Below are 19557 nucleotides of genomic sequence, written 5' to 3' on the forward strand. Positions count from 1 at the left end.
TCTTCATTGCAAGAGAAGTTTTAGAGTCTGGGTGGGAGGAAACCCCAAAAAGTCCTGAGTTCTAATCCTTGCCTTGTCATTTAACTTATTATAGGTACTTAGGAAAAATCTTTTACTTTTTAGTCTTCTCCACTGTGAAATGAGTCAGGGGCTGGCTAATAAAGTCTGCAAGGTCCACGACAGCTCTAGAATTTGAGACCGAGGAGGGGGTTCCAGCCCAGCCGCCCTGGGTCCCTCTCCCCCTTCCCCCAGAATCCCAGCAGGGAGGGAAGAATGAGCCAGATGGCTGGGCAGTGCCCAGCTGGTCCTAAGCTGCCCTGCCCTGCCTCAGGGCCGGAACGCATCGGAGCAGGTGAAGATGCTGCAGCGGATAGAACAGCACAATGCCAGACAGCCTCCAGGGCAGAATATCCGGGTGTCTGTGGAGGTGGAGAAGACCCGAGAGGAGCTGTTCCAGCTGTTTGGCTATGGAGACGTGGTGAGTACTCCATGCAGCTTCTCCTTGCCATATCCAGCTCTTTTGATTCTTAAAAAGGAGCCTGAGCATTCCCTTGGCCTGCCTACCACACCTGAAATGGCTATTCATGGCTTGGTAGTGTTGGCAGGAGGTGGGCAAAGCAAATAGGCTGGACCTCAGCTTTGGGCTTTGGCACAGACCTCTGCAATGACCAAGAAGAATTTTTCTACCTTAGTGGGTGCATAGGTCTGAGGGTGGCCACAGGGCTTGGAAAGGGTCAAGACAGCCAGCCACAGGGCAAGCCTGCATAGAAGCATCTCCTCCCTGACCCTCCTCAGTCTTCTCTGTCACATGAGAGGATGGGACCGTTTCTGAGGTGTCCTCCAACTCTGGGTGGGTGGCAGGTCATGGGTGCCACTAGCGGATAAAAGAGGATGGGAAGGCGACTTGCACAAGATGAATTTGGGCAGGGCTGGATGTAAAAGGAATTGGGTAATAATCCTAGCATCGTAGATGAAAGCTGGTTGGTCCTCAACTCCGGCCGCATGTCAAAATAGTTGGATGCCTGAGCCTCACCCTTGTTGTTATTTGATTGGTAGGGGTGGAGCCTGGGCCGAAGTATTTTTTTTTTAACAGAACTCTGTCTGGTGATTCAAACATGTAGCTGGTGTTGAGGAGGCTTTTGAGCCCCTACCCCTTTGTTTTTAAGATGAAGAAACCAGACCTAGAGGGCATAGTTGTGTGAGGAAAACAAAACAAAAATGCTCCTGAGTGCTGGAGGCTTGGTTGTGGGGGATCTCACCCCAAGATGGCGCTCAAGGCTCGCTTTGGGTTTTTAATTGTGAGGAACCTCATTGATCTTAGAACGAATAGACCAGGGTTGTGTGTCACAATTTACAGGGCCCTATTCTGACATATCTTGAGCAAGTATGAAACTGTGTTTCTGTGAGGCAGTGAGATGCTCTGTTGGGGATTTAGGTGGCTATGTGGAGCAAGGGGGTTATAATGTGAGGGCAACGCTAGGCTGATAGTAGTGAGTGGCTGAGCTAGGAGTAGAGTTAAGGTGATGGTCAGCCTCTCTTTCACTGCCCACAGGTGTTTGTCAGCAAAGATGTGGCCAAGCACTTTGGGTTCCGGTCAGCGGCAGAGGCCCTGAAGGGCTTGTACAGTCGTGTGAGGAAAGGGTGAGCTGGGGGAGGCCAGGAAGAGGCCTTGGGTGTGGGGAGTGGGTGTGCCTGGACTCCAGGGGCTGCCCTGGGGAGGGGGAATGAGGCTGGGGGCCAGGGGTGGGCTAGCACCCAGCTGAATGGAGAGTCTTGCAGGGCCACGCTTGTCTGCGCCTGGGCTGAGGAGGGCGCCGATGCCCTGGGCCCTGACGGACGGCTGCTCCACTCAGATGCTTTCCCACCTCCCCGGGTGGTGGATACTCTAGGGGCGGGAGACACCTTCAACGCCTCCGTCATCTTCAGCCTGTCCCAGGGTGAGTACCTCAGCAGGAGGCTCAAGACTGGGGTCCAGCCTTGCCCAGAAGACCAGGCCGATCCAGCTACTCTCCCTCCCTCCAGGGAAGAGCATGCAGGAGGCACTGAGGTTTGGCTGCCAGGTGGCCGGCAAGAAGTGTGGCCTGCAGGGCTTCGATGGCATCGTGTGAGTGCCCTGTGGCAGGAGGCCCACATTACCGGCCTTTCCCGCTCTGTCCAGCCTGCTCTTGGGCAGATGCAGGCCATGGGCGGGCCCTGCCTATGTCCTGGCCTCCCATATTGCGGAGCTGCAGAGCAAATAAATCTCCTTCCCCAGAGCCTGCTTCCTTCTGGCAGTCTGTCTGTCCTTGATGTCCAAACAGCTCGGGCCAGGGCTGCCGGGGGCTTTGATGCTACAGTCCTTTGCCCTTTTTCTCCATTCCCCCAGTTCACCTCCCCACCCCCATCCCAAGTCCAGAGGAGGGGCTGCCTAGACAGAGCAAAGTGTCCCAAGCTTGTTGCCATCTGTACCCGTGGTGATGGAGGCTCTGTTCAAGGATGGTAGTGACCGAGAGCCTTTCTGACTGGGGAGGATACTAACTCGTTGCACCCCAGGGAACCTTTCAAATAACCACGAGTCATGAGAAAAGCTCCTCTGGGCCCCTGTACTGCCACAAGACTCCAGTCCTGGGGCCCCAAGAGTGGCCCAGGCTGAGCCCACTTGAGAGCAGGGACAAGGAGCCTACTACTTTGTGGTTTGGTGGGGCCTTTGCAGTCCAAAAATATCTCCCCAGTGACTGCCCCAAAGCCCGAAAGCCTCACCCTTGGAGCTGTCTTGTATTTAAGGTGATGCTTCAGCCACAAATGTGACCCCAGACACAGATCATTGCTAGCCTTGGGGGAGATCAGGGCTGAGGGCATATTGGAGTTAGCCAGTTCCCACAGGGGAGTTGGGGCAGGGTGCGTGAGGCAACAAAATGTGATAAAGAGCATGGGCTTTGGAGTCAGACCTGAACTCAAATCTGCTGCTTCATTAGCTGTGTCACCTTGGGTACAGTACTGAACTCAAGTGTCCTCAATTTCCTCATCTGTCAAATGAAACTAATTATGTCTGGTCATAGAATTATTGTGAGGATAAGATCAGACAATATATAAAATTCCCAGCATGATGTTGGTGTGTGTAAGGCTCTCAATAAATGGTAGTTATTGTTAATATTATGGCGGGGCGGGGGGAGTACAGGTATTGGGGAAGATCTGCCCTGACCTGCAGGGGGCACTGGGTGTCTGAATACTAGGTGAGGGGGGAACCGAACCGTTTGGGCCCCAGGGAGAGGCTGAGCTCTCTTCCTGGGTTGTCTGCAGCTGGCTATGGCCTAGTGCTATACTCTGCTGTGTCTCAGCATCATCTGGGAACACTGAGAAAGCTGAATCCCTGCTCCTGCAAGAGGCCGGTCCAGTCTCCAACCCCCGCATCCCTGAGGTCTGGGCAGGCTGGACCAGTAGATAGATGGTCCAGGGAAATGAGTTCATTCAGTTCTTTATTGGTTGCCTGGGTCCTAAAGCTTTATTGGTTGGTTGTCTAGGTCCTCTCAACTTAAAGCCTCCCTGCACTGCACAGGAAGACCTGCCACCCGCTGGGGCCAGAAAGGGGACATAGAGGTGGTCCTTGTCCCAACATACATATCCACCCTTCGGGGCTATGTTCTGGCACTGAGACTTCTAGGAGTACAAACCTGTATCCTCAACATTTATATCTCATCGTTCTCCATTTGAATAGCATGAACCTCAAACCCGTTTGGGATGTTGTTAAACTCCAGTGTTTCCCCTGGAAGCTCTTTGGCTTCCTCTCTAGTGTCCCTAGCCTCTGCCTGTGCCCCAGCCTCCCCTCCAGGGCCTGGGGCTTCTCCTCCAGCCTCTGCCTGTGCCCCAGCCTCCCCTCCAGGGCCTGGGGCTTCTCCTCCAGCCTCTGCCTGTCCCCCAGCCTCCCCTCCAGGGCCTGGGGCTTCTCCTCCAGCCTCTGCCTGTCCCTCAGCCTCCTGCCTGTGCCCCAGCCTCCCCTCCAGGGCCTGGGGCTTCTCCTCCAGCCTCTGCCTGTCCCCCAGCCTCCCCTCCAGGGCCTGGGGCTTCTCCTCCAGCCTCTGCCTGTCCCCCAGCCTCCCCTCCAGGGCCTGGGGCTTCTCCTCCAGCCTCTGCCTGTCCCTCAGCCTCCTGTACAGGCTCCAAGGACTCCCTTCTGGCCTCCACTTGTCCCCCAGCTTCTTCTTTGAGGCCCAGAGCTTCCTGTGCTTCTTGTCTTGGTGAGCTTTTAGCGAACAGGGACTGCCTCCCAACATCTTGTAGCTCCAGGGGCTGTCCGGGGAAGTTGATGAGCTCTGCAGGGGTCATGAGCCCATCCCCATTCAGGTCCTGGGTCTCAAGCACTTTGTCCACTATCAGGATCACCTGTGGAAGCACACAGTGGTTGTGGGGTCTACAGTGATCAGAGATATTTCCAGGAGCCCTGGCCCCCCCAACATCACCCCCCCCCCGCCCCCCAACCCATCCTTGTCATGCAGGCTTTGAGCATTCCTGGGGATTCACTAAAAGAGTGATGATGAAAAAAAAAAACAAAGCCCCAATGCCTCATGGGAGAAGAGACCCCATCCAGCAGGGCTTACCGGGTTGGTGGTGGGAGAGTCAGTAGCTCCAGGGGCCAGAGCTGCTGTCAACATAGATAACAGCTCCAGGCCATCCAGCTGTCCACTCTGGTCATAGTCATGGAGGGCAAAGAGGTAGAGGAGAACTAAGGAAAAGAAACTGGATCAGAAGTGGTGTTGCGGGCAGATAGAAGAGACAGGAGACAATGGGACAGCCCAAGGTCAGTCCCAGCTCTGGCTTCCCTGAGCCTCCCATCCCCTGGCCCCATCAACCCAGCCCCTCACCCTGCTCCCGGCTCATGTGCTCTGGCTCCTCTTCCATCCTCTCTAGTCCCTTTAGGTAACTCTGTAGAAGTCTGACAGAAAAGTGGAAAATCAGCTCACAAGAGGCCAGTCTGCAGCCCCAGGCCTAGTCCTCAAACCTCCAGCCCAGCCTTCTCACCGGAGCTGCTCCTGGCCTGGCTGGAAGGGGTTGGGTAAGGGCTGCTGCTGCATTTCAGGGTCCAGCCTGGAGGAGGGAGGGGAGGATTAGCCTTGCAAAGAGCCTCCCGGAGGGCCCTGCCTCCAGTCTTCCACCCCAAAGCTCCTGGCAGTTCTCTCCCCAGACCCAAAGGGAGTTGTTTCCCCAAGTTCCCAAAAACCTTGTGGGGAGGAGGCCCATCTAGTCTCCTCAGAGGCAGAACCTTATTCTCTCAGACTCTGGGTTTGCAGATTCTTAACTTAGATGGTAAGTGAAAAGCCCCATAAAACATCTGGGTAGACAGAGGCCAGACAAAGCCACACTTAGTAGACACAAGTTGGCAACCCAAGAAACAATGCAGTGGTGGACAGAACAATGTGGATCGTGGCAACCCTTCTACTTTGATGCTGAGACCAAGAGGCAGGTCTCTGGCTGAGCCAGTGGCACTACTCAGTTTTATGCAGACTCGTTTTACTCCATAACACAAAATGGACTCTTTGTTTCCCTCCAAGTTGAAGACATATATGTTGGTTTTGGAGTTTCAATCTGCTCAGGGTCTCTTAGTCAGTCTTAAGTTCAAGATTTGCTCCTCGTTCCGGACAAAGCCCAAGTCAATCCAGACCTGTGACTCCAAAGAGCTGGCAGGAGCTGCTACCACAACTGTTGTCACTGCTGCCAATCTTTGCTGCTGTTCCTGTATCTGTCCCCTACCCCACCCAAAATACACACTGCATAGGCACAAGAAAGGAATTCAAATAAAAATAGACGTGATTTGTTAACGAGCTCTGTTTCTTCGGGGTTCCCGCTATACGGTCTTGGTAAGAGGACTGCAGCCCCCTCCCTGGCCCACAGCTTCATCCCTGTGCTTCACACCTCATTGGAACTGAGATCCTGGCTCCAAATGAGTCCAGCAGACATGTATTGCAGACCCGCTTTGCACTGGGCATTCTCACAGGCACAAGGCAGAGGGGGAAGTGGGTGCGGAGGGATATAGAGGCCTCTTGCCTCACAGAGACACCGTCAGATTCTCCAAGACTCCCCCTGCTCCTGGTCCTTGACCCTCTGCCCTCGGAATCTCATTACCTCATGATTCCATCCCTGGGAGCAGCCAGACTCAGAGGCAGCAGCAGCAGCACTGATATTCTCATGAGCAACATCCTTCCTGGAACTGGAACACGTAACGTCTTTCCTAGGAACGGAATTAGGGAGTCAGGGGCAAGAGGTGTCTGTCAAAGAGTGGGGGATCAATGGGGATTGCCTTCTTTTCCTGCCTCTACCTGCAGCCCAGGTGACAGGACTCCTGCTTGAGGAGGAGCCACATGTGGACATCAGCGATCACCTGTGGAACTTGGCTCAAAATAAAATTTGCTCCAGATCCAGTGTGTAAGGTGCTCAGAGCAGACTTGCTCTAATGGAAGCAGTGCTGTGGGCAGGAGCCCCTCCCCACCCCCCATTCCCCTTGCCCCGCCAGCCCCCCAGGTGCTCAGAGAAGTACAGTTTAAGTGCATTGGATCCAGTTTAGTCCACTCGCTTTGCAGATGGAAATGAGCTCAAAGAGGTTAAGAAAAAAGCCAAATTAGAAATGCAGAAAGTCATAAAAAGACCAAGACTTAAATAGAGAGGCAGATTGTCAGTTTGTATTTATTAAAAAAACACCCAAGAACAAATTAAGAGAGGCTCAGACTCCTTGAAATAGGTTTAAACTCACGTAGGGATTGAAAACACAACAAACCAGGGTCAAAGCAACAGCAGCCCCAAGAACTGCTACTTACTACAGTTAGGAAATTGGGTCCCAATGTGAAGGAAGTAAGAAAAACTTCCCCTTACGCCTACACAATCATTTGATGATATGAAAACAGTCAAACAGAGAGGATCAATCAAAAGCCTAGAGCACAAAACTTTCTGATGAGTCCTTCAGGGGTGTTCCTGAGGAAGCAGACGCCCACCAAAGCTGAGGCCTGAGACCCCACGCTCATCGCTAGGAAGACAAATCATCAGGTGCTCGGTTTAGGCAGAGGGTGAAGAACTCTCTGAAACAGTGCCCTCCACTCTGGCTGGTGTTCCATTTTCCTAGAGAAAGGTTCATATCTTTCAGCAGATTCTCAAAGAGTTCCATGACCCCGACAAGGTTCCGAACTATTGCAAGGGTGGACGTCAGCTTCCTAAGAGATGCGGGAAAGAGCAGGCGAGCATCTGGTTAACAGGAAGATATGTGATGTGGGAGCCTGGCTGTAGCCGTGCCAGCAGAACTGCCCTGAGGCAGCAGCAGCAAACATGGAAGCTCACAAAAGGCGAAGCTACCGAGAGTCCTAGAAACTGTTTTCAGTTTTCTATGCATACGTTAACCCCGAAGGATACGGTCTACGTAGTTAGTCCAAACTCCCCAGTGGTCAAACGGGTGCTGAAACCACAGCTGCTTCAAAGGTGTTCACAAACACTGGCTGGCAACGCAGGTCCTTGGGCTTTAGTTGTTGCACCCAGGAGAGAAAACCTCGGGCTGGTGAATGGGAGGCAGCTGGAACCGAGATCTCCATAGTAAGTGGGGACCCTCAGAGGTTCCACCACAGTGGGCACCCCTCATTGAAAAGATGGACTGGTCTGGTAGTATAAGAGTAGATGTCCCAGTGAAAGTAAGTCCGAAAATAGAAAGTATTTTTCTATTTGGTAAATTTTTCTATTGGATAAAAATAGAAAGTATTTTTTCAAATGCAATGAGTTGGCAAAGAAGTAAATTCTCTTGGATTACAAAAGCACAGTGAAGCCTGTAATCCCGGGGGAAAAGTCAGCTTGACGTCAGCTTCTGCCTTAAGAGTATCTGCCAAACCAAACCCCAGGTGAACTTAAGCTACCGGTTTGAGCGCTTTGTGCAATAGAGGAGACCAGAGATAAAGCTTGGACCCATCCAATGTGAGGAGACTAATAGGGAGATTACCTGTGTAAAGCTGGGATTCAAATAGCTCAACTCTCAATCTAAGGGTGAACAAAAAGTAAATTTGCCTGAAGAAGGGCAGCACAGAGTCTTACTTATTTTGACTTTGGCACAGGGTAGAAGGGAGAAAAATATCTTCCTTTGAAGAGGAATTTCCCACTTAATTGGCCAACATTTCTAATCAGTTCTTTTTTTTTTTTCTGCTTCTGTAAATATACTTGCTACATAGTACAAAGATCTCGGGGTCAACTGAGAACTCACCCTCCCCTTAAGATATATTGCTTTTAGTGTTTAGACAGATGTATCCCCTCTCTTTAAGATGTATTGCTTTGGTGCTTGTTAGAAAAGATGTATTGCTTTAGTGCTTGTTAGAAAATCTCATGCTCTGTAACTGCCCGTAGCCCATAGCAATTTCAGGGGTCTGTAAATCAGCCCATGCCAACTGTAACAACCGGGCGTATAAGTAGTGAAATTGCCCCTAAGCTCAAGGCCCAGATTTTCAGAGCACTAGCTCTTCTGGGACCACCGGTGTCATAAGACAGTTCCCTTCCTCTCTGGGTTACTGCTTGGATTTTCGCTGGTCTGATTTTTGGAGCTTTTGGGATTTTTCCATAACACCTTGAGAATTTGTAACAAGTCTGCTCTCATGTGGATTCAAGGCCTGAATTAATGCTACCTCTGTGGTTCAAAAACCTAAAGCAGATCATTTATTTTGAAGTGGTACCTCGTTCATAGTACCCCTAGTTGACCGACAGAAGAAAATATACACCTTGTTGGGAGGAACACAACTCCAATCCATGCTCAGAGAAGTTCCATAGGTAAAGTTCAAGGAGCATGAATTCACAACCAAAAAGTCATAAACGCCCAAGGAAATAAGACACTGCGAATAGCAGCCAGCTAAACAATAGCAGGCAAAGCCATACTCACAAAAACTGAAGAGAGTAGAATTATCACACAGAGAACATAAAGAATATTTAATGTGTTTTAAAGAGAAATTTGCAACTATGAGAAAGAGTTAAGAGTATAAAAATGATCAAATAGATTTGAAGACCAAATATAACATACACAAATATAAAGAAAAGATCGATTTAAAAAATGCAATGAATTACAGTTCAAAAACAAGGTTGAAACTAATGTACAATGAAAAGTTACAACAGCAGTAACCTCTGGGAAGAAGAGAAGGGAAAGAAGTCAGGAAGGAATACAATTAGGAGCGGACCAGTGTCAGGCCTCCAGGGCGCTAGCATATTCTGTGTCTGGACCTAGGTGCTTGGGCATGCTCACTTGGAGATCAGTCTATTTTATTGGCATTTTGTACACACATGTATTATACTCCAATAAAAAAGTTTAAGGATGAGAAACATAAAAATAAGTGCAATGAGTAAAATATATTAGACATAGATGATATGAGAATTAATAAATTGGAAAATAGATCTGAATAAATTATCCAGATTACAGTTTGTGGGGAAGGAACGAGCTTTCTTCCACCCTCAAGGTTCTTTCGGCTGGTCTAATAATCAAATAGACATGAGACAGATTAGCAAGAGAAAATAACCAAATTTAATACATATATATGTATGGAAACCTCACATACATGAGAGAGTCAGAGACCCCACAAGCACAGAGGTTCAGAGGTAGAAAGGGGAACTGAGGGATACAAAACATCCTAAACTAGGGAGATGGTAAGGTGCCTTAGGGGTTTCAGAGGATTTCTGCAGGAGGATAAGAAGAATGAACAATCTGTAAATAGAAGTTTGTCCTGCCCTGCAGACAAGTCAAAAGAGATTATCTCGACAATCTCTCATCAAAGGCAAGGCCCCTAAGTCATATTCTTCCAAGTAGTCAAAGGAGGGGCAAAAGTTTCTCCTGAGCCCGAAGCTAAAGTTGCTCTTAGCTCTAAACAATCCATGAGCCACAGAAGCACATCTTGGGGTGACTAGTTCTGAACCCCCACAACTTCACGGAATCAAAGACAGGAAAAAAAAGGTTAAGTGGCATGGAGGATGGAAGAGATAATAGAGAAAACTGGATAGAAGTAGTACTTGAAGAAATAACAGTTGAGATTTTTCTAGTATGTTGCAAAACACTACTATTCCAATCCATGAAGTCCAACAATCCCAGGCAGATTAAATAAACAGAAATCCACACCTGGAGCTTTTGTGAAACTAGAGAACAAGAAAAAGAGATGATCTTAAAGCAGTCAGAAAGAAAATGCAAATTACCTATAAGGAAGAGTAGACTGACAGTTGATTTTCAACAGCAACAGTGATGCCAGAATACAGTAATATTGTATTTTAATATGTTGAGAAGTATGTGAGTGGGGGGGATTGCTACTCTAGAACTCTATTCTCAGCAAAATGCTCTTTCATGAATGAGGTAGAACAACAATAATTTTAGATAAACAACAAATCAAAGAATTTACCACTAACATTCCTTCATTAAAAGAAATTCTAAGGTATCTATTTCAGGAAAAAGAAAATGATCCTATTATGGTCTCAGTGGTTTGAAATGCAAAAAAAAAAAAAAATGGTGAGAAAAAAATAGAAAGTATATGGGAAAATATAAACAAACATAGACTATTAAACTATGATAATTATGTTAATATTTATTGTTAATTATGTTAATATTTATAATTATGGGGCAAAAAGTGGACTAAACTATAATATTAGACAACAATAAGATATAAAGAAAGAATGGTTGTTTGGGAAGAGAATAGACGTACTGACCAACTTTGTTAAATATGCATATAAAAATTTTAAGGATAACCACTAAAAGAGCAGAAATGGAATGTACGACAACCAACCAGCACAGAATAAAATGAATGGAATTTAAAAAAAAAAACAAAAAACAATTCGAAGGAAGGCAGGAAAAGAGAAAAGAGAGACTAAAAAAATTAAATTAAAAAGGTAGACAAATAGCATAAAATAAGATGGTAAAGATAGATCCAAGTATGTCGGTAATCATAAAAAAATATAAACTCATCATATAGGAACTAGAGATTATCAAAATGCACATAAAACAAAATACCGTTACATGCAATTTTCAAGAGCTTAACCTAAAAATAAAGACAGAAATGTTGAAAGAAAAGAATGGATGAAGGATATATAAAGCAATACTAGACAAAAGAAAACTGGTTTTAGTTTTAATGATGTTTTATTAGTTTTAATGATGTTAGATTAGATTTTAATGATGTTAGATTAGACTTTAAGGTGAAAAGCATTATTATAGATAAGAGTGTCATTACAAAATTCACAAAAGTTTACTCCTCTGGGAAGATATAATAATTCTGAACTCGTGTGTATCTAATCACATAGTCTAAAAAAATCTGAAACAAAATCTAGCATAACACTACACATTTATTAGAATGGCCAAAATCCAGAACACTGACACCACCAAATGCTAGCGAGGACATGGAGCAGCAGGAACTCTCATTCTTTGCTGGTGGGAAAGCAAAATGGTACAGCCGTTTTGGAAGACACTTAGAATGAATGCTAGCAAGGACGTGGAGCAGCAGGAACTCTCATTCTTTGTTGGTGGGAAGGCAAAATGGTACAGCCGTTTTGGAAGACACTTAGAATTTTTTGCACAAAACTAAACATAGTCTAACCACATAATCCAGCAGTTGTGCTCTTTGGTATTTAGCTAAGGGAGTTGAAAACTTATGTCCAAACAAAAACACAGATGTTTATAGCAGCTTTGTTCATAATTACCAAAACTTGGAAACAACCGAGGTGTCCTTCAATAGGTGGATGCATCAATAAACTGTGGTGCACCCAGACAATGGAATATTATTAAGTTCTAAAAAGTGTATAAGCTACACTTTGATTTATCCAAGCGCACTATTCATGACCTATCAAGCCATGAATAGATGTGGAGGAATCTTAACTGCATATTACTAAGTGAAAGAAGCCCATCTGAAAAGGCTACACACTGTATGATTCCAACTATATGACATTCTGGACAAGGCAAATCTTTGGGGACAGTAAAAAGATCAGTGGTTGCTAGAACCTGGGCTGGGGGTAGAAGGGATAAATAGTTGATGCACAGAAGATTTTAAGACAGTGAAAATATTCTGTGTGATACCATAATGATGGATACATGTCATTATATATTTGTCCAAGCCCACAGACTGCACAGCATCAAGAGTGAATCCTAAGGTAAACTATGGACTTTGGGTGACTATGATGTGTTAGCGTAGGTTTACCAGTTCATCATGTACCACTCTGGTGATGGATGATGATAAGGGGGAAGTTATGCATGTGTGGGTATGGGGAGTATATAGGAAATCTCTGTACCTTCCTCTCAATTTTGCTGTGACCCTAAAACTGCTTTAAAGAAAAATAAAATCTTAAAAAAAAAAAACTTGGCATAACTACAAGGAGAAAAATCTAATCTGCCATTATGATAGAAGAATTTAACATATCTCATTCAGTATCTGAAAGATTAAACAGACTAAAAATTAATAAGAATGTAGAAGATTGAATAAAACAGTCAATAAGCCTGAACTAATAAACAGAGAACCCTATTCAATCATTTAGTAAATATATATTCTTCTCAACACATGTGGAATATTTATAAAAACTGATAAGTAGTATGCCAGAGAGTATGGCTCAACGAATATCAAAAAATTAGTTTCACACTATGTTATATGAACAAAATGCAATTACGTTAGAAATCAGTGACAAAAAGGATATAAAAATCTCATATATATGGAAATTTAAAAGACATGCTTACATATAGATCAAAGAAGAAAACATAATGGAAATTGTTAAATACTTAGAATTGGATAATCTTGGAAAAATATACTTCAAAACAAGACATATAGCTAAAGTAGTATTGGAGGGAAAATAGATTGACATAAAAGGTTAGAAGCAAGGCTAAAAGTTAATGAGTTAAGCTTCCAACTCAAGAAGTTAGTAAAACAGAATAAACTTAAAGAAATTAAAATAAAGAAAAAAAGAAAAGATAGCAGAGGTGGAAAATATAATAGGATGGTGTTTCTTTAAAAAGACTAATAAAAATAGACAAATCTCTGACAATTTTCATTAAGAACAAAGAGAAAAGGCACAAATAAACAATATTAGGAATGATAATGGGGACATAACTACAGAAATAGAAGGAATTTGAAAAGTTAGTCAATATAACCAATTGCCTAGAAAAACTTAACAGCAAAACTAATGGAAAAAGAAATACCAAATTTTAATAGTTCTATAATCATTAAATAAATTGAATCAGTGAGTATTAACCTATATTGTTTGAAGAACTATAAACCTGAACTATTTCTAGAGCAATCTGCAAATGTGTTGTAATTGCCATGAAATCCTGATCCAATAACATCATCCTGGAGATCAAGTAAGGAAGAACACAAATGGGAAAAAAAGTTGTAAAGGTATTTATAGCTATGCTATTGATATTAGTCAAAGAAATGTAAACAACTTGAACATCTAACATTTAGGCAATGACTAAGCAAATCATATCATATGACAGAAACATTAAACATGATAAATATTGCAAACTCATAAGTTTTAAAGGAAAAAAATGGAGAGATTCAAGTATATCAAAGTTTAAACTTCTGTATCATGAAAGACACCATCAACCAAGTTCCGGGAGACAAATGATAGAGGACTGTGGGGAATGCAACTAGGGTTCAAGGCTACCTGGGTTCTCATTGTTGTGGAGCTCACCACCACCTGGGCCTCAGCTGGGGGTTCAAGACAGAAATCTCCATAGCAACCCATGGAGAGTGACCAGGAGGACAAGCATCAACAGGGAAGGCAAGTATAAACATAAGTTTGTAGAATAAGGATAAACAGCATTCATTTCTTTAATATTTATTGAGTACCTACTATATATATGAGGCACTATCTTATAAGGTAATAAAATAAAGTAGAATTACTTACTTTTTTCTTCGTTAAAGCTTGCAAATATATAAGTAGGAAAAGATACAAATGTTAAAACAATGATTAAGAGAAAGTCAGAGAAACACAAAATTGCTAAGGAACAGGTGGCACAGCCCAAAGATTAAGGGTTTGGGTCCTAACTTCAGGCTGCCTAAGTTCAAATCCAAGCCCTGTGACTCACTAGCTGAGTGACTTCTGTGTTTCAGGTTCTCTGTCTGTAACCCCTCATGGTGTGTTGTCAGGGTTAAATGAGACAAGATGTGTAAAGCACAATACCTGGTTATACAATAAGGCCTTCTTCCTTCCAGAAGTTTTCCGGGACTGCTTGGCAGTGGCTTCACACATACCCACCATCCTGGTCTCCCCACCTGGACACCCTCAAATTGCTTTCTCCTCCCCATCTGCTTACTGCCAAGATCTAGGCCAACAGGAGGCACTGGAGTAATTTACATCCCTCAGAGCTGTCAAAACCTATTATTCAGGTTTAATATATCATCCATAGGCAGTTGCCTTTTAAAAGAGGACAAAGAATACCTCTAATGGTAACACTTCAGACTTAAAGGGGACACACTCATCAGATCTCACTAATCAACTCACTTGTGAGGCCAACTGTGCTGGTTTAAAAACTGGGTCTGCAAATTCTTTGACACTCCTTCCCACAAAAGCTGGAGTCTAATTCACCTTCCCTTGTGTATGAGCTGTACTTAGTGACTCACTTCTAAGAAACAGCTGAAATGATGTTGCAAGACTTCCAGGTCTGGGTTAGAAAAGGCCACATAGATTAGGACGTGCAGATATGCACCTCTGGAACCCGAGCCACCATGGAAGAAATTTGGCGTTGCTGAAGTCTCCATGCTGAAAAGACGATGTGGAGAAACCATGTAAAGCTAGAGATGCCTGAGGAGCCTCAGCCATTCCGGTGTCCAGCTGCTCACATCATCCCAGACCAGGGACCACACAGGTGAGAGAGCAAACTTTCAGGTGATTGCACCCCCCTGACTTCAGGATTCTACAGCCAACACAGAATGGAGCAGAAATGTGCTTGTCTCTTTAGCCCTGTCCAGACTACACGCTCATGAGCGAAGTCAAAGCCATTGTGTTCGGTTACTAAGTTTTGAGATGGTTTGTTAAGTCGTTATAGTAATTAGAACTAGTGTCATGAGTGTGTGCCTCTGCAGCCACACAGGGTCTTGCTCTAGGAAGGGCTCCGTGCTTAGTTTAATGCTCTGCTGTTACTGTCTTGAAATTCTTAATCTTATTTGTGCATTGGACACTGAATAGTATGTTCCTGGTCCTGAACCCTGCCCACATGAATTACCATCACTCCCCTTCTCCTGGTCCTATGTATATGTCATACCTATGCAACTATTCAGTATGCGCAGTGCACAGAGAACAGCTTTGGAAGCAGCTATCACTCCCCTTCTCTTATGTATATGTCATACCTATGCAACTATTCAGTTATGCGCAGTGCACAGAGAACAGCTTTGGAAGCAGCCAGACCTAGGTTCAAATCCCAGCTCCACCAAACACTGTCTCTGTGACCTTGGGAAAGTTAATTATCCCCACTAAACTTCAGTTACCATATCTGTATACTGGAGAGAGTCCTTACCTCACAGGGTTACAGTGAATATGAAGTGGATAATGAATTACTTCTTCCACAAACTCATGCAGTAGCCTCTCGTTCTTGTCCCTGCCTCTGCTACCTTCTCCATTTAAAGAATTCCCCATACTCACATCGGATTAATTTTCCTTTTCTAGAACTCCATCACTCCAAACCCTTCAATGGCTCCCTATTTCTATTACAGTCCAGAGTCCTCATCAGGGCATTCTACAATCAGTTATTGAGTCATCATTTTAGACTCATCTTCCAGTGCTCCATCACACGAACAGAAGGGTTAGTGGAGTCTCCTGATACACTTTTCAATTTCGCTTTTCAGCGCTTTTGCCCAAGTTGTTCCACCTACTCCCTGGAATATCCTGGGCCCTCATGACAACCTTAGCATCTGGTTGTAGTCTACTTCACAAACTTAAATAAGTGCATGTGGACTTTTAGTGCCATCTAAGTAATATTCTCTTAAGTAATGCTTCCAACTGTGACATTTTAAGTACAGGTAACTCACCTCTCTCTATTACTTAAAGGAAGTCAGGCTAAGGCACCTCCAGTAATGAGTTGGTGAAATGTGATTTGTTCACACCCATTTCTAAGCATTTTCAAAGTTTTGGTAAGCAACAGAAATGAAGCAGTTATTGAACCATTGCCTGTCAAATAAAATGTTCCTACTCATTTTCTATAACTGTAACATGTGTAAACATAATTTACCCTAATGATCACATGAGAGCCACAACTGTCACTTAACAGTAATGATGTTAATTCAGTAACATATTTCACACACACACACAGACATACACACTCTCACATACTCACATTCACAATGACTCACCATTCCAATTTCTTCAAACCTTTGCACCAGAGCTTAAGAAGAGAGCTAGCCTTGGGGGTTAGACCTCTTATCAAATCCTGCCTCTCACAGAGCTAATGGTGTGGTCTAGGCAGGTGTCTTAACATCTTTGGGCCCTGAGATACTCATTTTGAAAAATGAGGATAGTAGTATCTATTTCGTAGGGGCTTGGGGAAGATGCAATGGATAATATAGGTTAAGTTAATGTTGACAGCAAACCACTTTTTTTTTCTAAATGGGAAATAGCGGAAAATGAACAGATGCTCCCTGAGTATTTCAGACTCTGGGATGTGGCAGTGACCTTTTATCTTGCATAACTTCCCACCCAGTCCAAAAATTTCTTCCACAGAATCTGTCAATGGTCATTCAGTCTCCGCTCGACTTTCCAGGACAGGAGCCTAGCACCTCACAGGGCGTCCATTCCATTTCTGGCTAATCCTCTCAGGAAGTTACTTGGAATTGAATCCCCTCCCTTATAAATTTATCCCTCTGGTGTCTCCTGTGTCTCCCCGCACACCCCTTCCAAGAGAAGAGGCAGTGGCTATGCAGCCAAAGGGTTCCTACAGCGAAGAGCTAGGCTCCATCCTGCCACTTCCAGTTGGACGATCACCTCGGCTCCTCCCCAAGTCCCCCTTTTTTTTATCTGTCAAATGAGGATGATACTCCTGCTAGCCCTCCTCTCTCTAAGGCTGTCAGAGCGACAAATGAGACACTTGGATAATAGTGAAACCTCATTACCACACAGAGAGAATTTAGGATTCGCTTTGCACCCCTTCTTCCACCTGCTCTCAGGGGTGACCTCCTCCCGAGAGGTGCCAGGAGGCGAGGGCCACCGCCGCAGACTCGTCTGAGCTGCAGGAGATGCAGAAGGACTGCGCCTTCAGCATCCAGATCCAGAGGCCAGGAGACCGCCTCCGCCCCGCGGTCCTAGCCCGGGCGCGGCGCGTCTCCGCTGGCTGTGATAGGAGACCCCTGATACCCCCAGCCCGTCTGCCCGGGCGGGGTTCGGACCCACCTGCGGCGGCTCCGCGGGACTCAGGCTGGGGGCCGGCTTCGGCGTCGCTCCAGGCTGTGCGCAGCCGGCTCCTCGCTTCCCGCCGCCGGGACCTCCCCCGGGCAGCTCCACGTGGCCGCTCCACGTCGCCCTCCCGGCTGCAGCCGCCGCCCTGGCCCGGACAGAGTCCGGAGCGCCAGCGCCAGCGCCAGGGCAGGGCAGCCGCCCAGCCCTGACTCGCCGGACTCGGCCCTCAGAAGCCTCCACCCGGCTTCCTCCCCGCTGTGTGTGTGTGTGTGTGTGCACGTGTGTGCGTGTATACGTGTGTGTGTCTGAGACAGAGACACAATCAGAGCTACAGAAAGACAGATGGTGAGGCCACTGTGTACAAGAGGCATGTTTACCTGTGGTGATGCTGTATGTACCGCTGCCTGCAAGCACTCAGATGTGTGTGACAACATACAATGTAACATACTGTTAGGGTGTGTGATCGTGACCGGTGTATGCGGCTGTGTGTTTGAGGAACTTGCGACACAGTAGGGGATATTCTGTGTGACTGTGTATCCAGTGTGACAGTATGGTCTTGAGACTGATTGTCTGGTGTGTGATGTACAAGATGTTAGTGGTATGTGTGTTAAGGTATTTGGGTGAACTCTTCCTGAGTTGTTTGTGATGCTCGAGTGACAGCTGTGACTGCTAGTTTACAATGACAGTGTCATTGTGGGGCTATGACTGTGCATTCCTGAGAAGTGGCTCCATGGTGATGGGGGTGGGAGGAGTCGGAGAAAATTATCTTAAGGGTGTTGTGGTAGTTGTTTGCCAGCACAAAATGTTGTAGTATGTGGCTGTAGCTTTGTGGTCAAAATAGAGTGTCGCCTATTTTTGTCACAGTGGCCATTCCTCCACTGTGGCTCTGGACTACATCCTCACCCACTGCCCCCAGGACTTAGTTCTTTGAATAAATGACTTCTTATCTCTCTGGAATCTTTATCTTCTCTCTCTCCATCATCTCCTTTCCATCAGCATCCATCACAACAAACCTACTCTCATCAAGGTCATCCTGTCCTCCTTCCTGTGATGGACACTGACGGACACTACCTCCTTGGATCACAGCATCTATTGGTTTCAGCAACACCATTATTCTCTCTACAGTCATTTCTTCGTAGTTTTCTTCAAGTATCAGAGTTCCTTTGGGCTTTCTCCTTACTCCCCATCTGCCTATGTGTTCATCTGTTCATGTAGCTTACATTACGCTCTGTTATGGGTTGAATTGCCTCCATCTAAAATTTATATATTGAAATCCTAACCCCTAATACCTCAGAATGTGACCTTATTTGGCAATATAGTCATTGCAGATATAATTAGTGAAGATGAGGTCAAACCAGAGTATGGTGGGTCCCTAATCTGACTGGTATCCATATAAAAATGTGGATACATATGCATACACACATGCTTAGGGAGAATAGCATGTGAAGATGCAGGTAGAGATTGGGGTGAAGCTTCTACATGCCAAGGAATTGCCAGATTGCCAGAAACTAGAGGAGAGGTGTGGAACAGATTCTTCCTCACAACTCTCAGAAGGAACCAGTTCTGCTGACACCTTGGTCTTGGACTTCTTGTCACCAGAATTGTGAGACAATAAAGTTCTGTTGTTTAAGATACCCAGTTTGTGGTACCTAGTTATGGCAACTCTGCAAACTAATATATCATCTAAATGCTGATGACTATCAAATCTCAAATTACAATCTCTAAGCCCCCGACTACTTCAAAAAATTGAACATGCTATTGATTTGTTCCAGATCTTAATTTATAAAGGTGACTGAGTGACAACATGGAGAGGTCAATGCCATTGAAAGAAAAGTCTAATGTGACTCACAGTTCCCCTAGAAATGGAAGGCACGATGCAGCAGGCAGGACCACAGGAGGAGGCAGCAGTTACGGGCAGGGGGATGCCAGCAGCAATACTATTGAGAGGAAAGTTTAATGTTACAATTCCCCTAGAAATGAGAGGCACAGCACACCACACAGGACCACAGGTGGAAGTGCCAAGGTAAGGCAGAAGGCAGAAGGCAAGGGAAAAGCTTAGGCCAGAGCCTTTATTAAATGAGAAAGGCAAGGCATGGCAGGGTAAATAGCTTTGGACTGGCTAAATGAATATTTTGGGCTGTCCCTGGTTGTCTGGGACCTGGCCCTGTGTTGATTTAGGACAGGGTATATATTGGTTTGGTGTGTGAGAGTTAAAGGAAGTGGCTCAGAGTATGG

The 19557-nt window shown here is 45.5% G+C and overlaps 2 protein-coding genes across 4 annotated transcripts in view; one reads left to right on the forward strand and one right to left on the reverse strand.

Moving 5' to 3' along the window:
• KHK (ketohexokinase) overlaps positions 1 to 3031 on the forward strand; it is a 12260-nt gene extending 9229 nt beyond the window's left edge. For 2 of the 3 annotated variants that reach the window (XM_015588121.2, XM_015588120.2), the window contains 4 exons: positions 332 to 478; positions 1553 to 1641; positions 1780 to 1937; positions 2023 to 3026. In XM_015588121.2, the coding sequence (XP_015443607.1) occupies positions 332 to 478; positions 1553 to 1641; positions 1780 to 1937; positions 2023 to 2108 (480 nt within the window). In that variant the 3' untranslated portion in view covers positions 2109 to 3026. Of the gene's footprint in view, positions 1 to 331; positions 479 to 1552; positions 1642 to 1779; positions 1938 to 2022 lie in introns of all 3 variants that reach the window. The other variant, XM_025045797.1, reaches the window with a different exon arrangement.
• Positions 3032 to 3438: 407 nt separating this feature from the next.
• CGREF1 (cell growth regulator with EF-hand domain 1) lies at positions 3439 to 17984 on the reverse strand. Its single transcript, XM_006910315.3, has 7 exons — positions 17317 to 17984; positions 6097 to 6202; positions 4996 to 5061; positions 4839 to 4909; positions 4575 to 4699; positions 4072 to 4359; positions 3439 to 3950 (listed from the first exon to the last, which is right to left on the reverse strand). The coding sequence occupies exons 2-7, from the start codon at positions 6168 to 6170 to the stop codon at positions 3666 to 3668; spliced, it is 909 nt and encodes a 302-aa protein (XP_006910377.1). The 5' UTR covers positions 6171 to 6202; positions 17317 to 17984; the 3' UTR covers positions 3439 to 3665.
• Positions 17985 to 19557: the final 1573 nt, after the last annotated feature.

This window comes from Pteropus alecto, unplaced genomic scaffold, assembly GCF_000325575.1.
Source record: "Pteropus alecto unplaced genomic scaffold, ASM32557v1 scaffold61, whole genome shotgun sequence".
NCBI lineage: Eukaryota > Metazoa > Chordata > Mammalia > Chiroptera > Pteropodidae > Pteropus > Pteropus alecto.

Coding starts and splice junctions, on each gene's coding strand:
- CGREF1 (XM_006910315.3), bottom strand. CDS start 6,170: ATGTTGCTCATGAGAATATCAGTGCTGCTGCTGCTGCCTCTGAGTCTG. Junction 4,910..4,995: donor CCAGGCCAGGAGCAGCTCCG/GTGAGAAGGCTG, acceptor CTTTTCTGTCAG/ACTTCTACAGAGTTACCTAA. Junction 4,360..4,574: donor ACTCTCCCACCACCAACCCG/GTAAGCCCTGCT, acceptor GTGCTTCCACAG/GTGATCCTGATAGTGGACAA.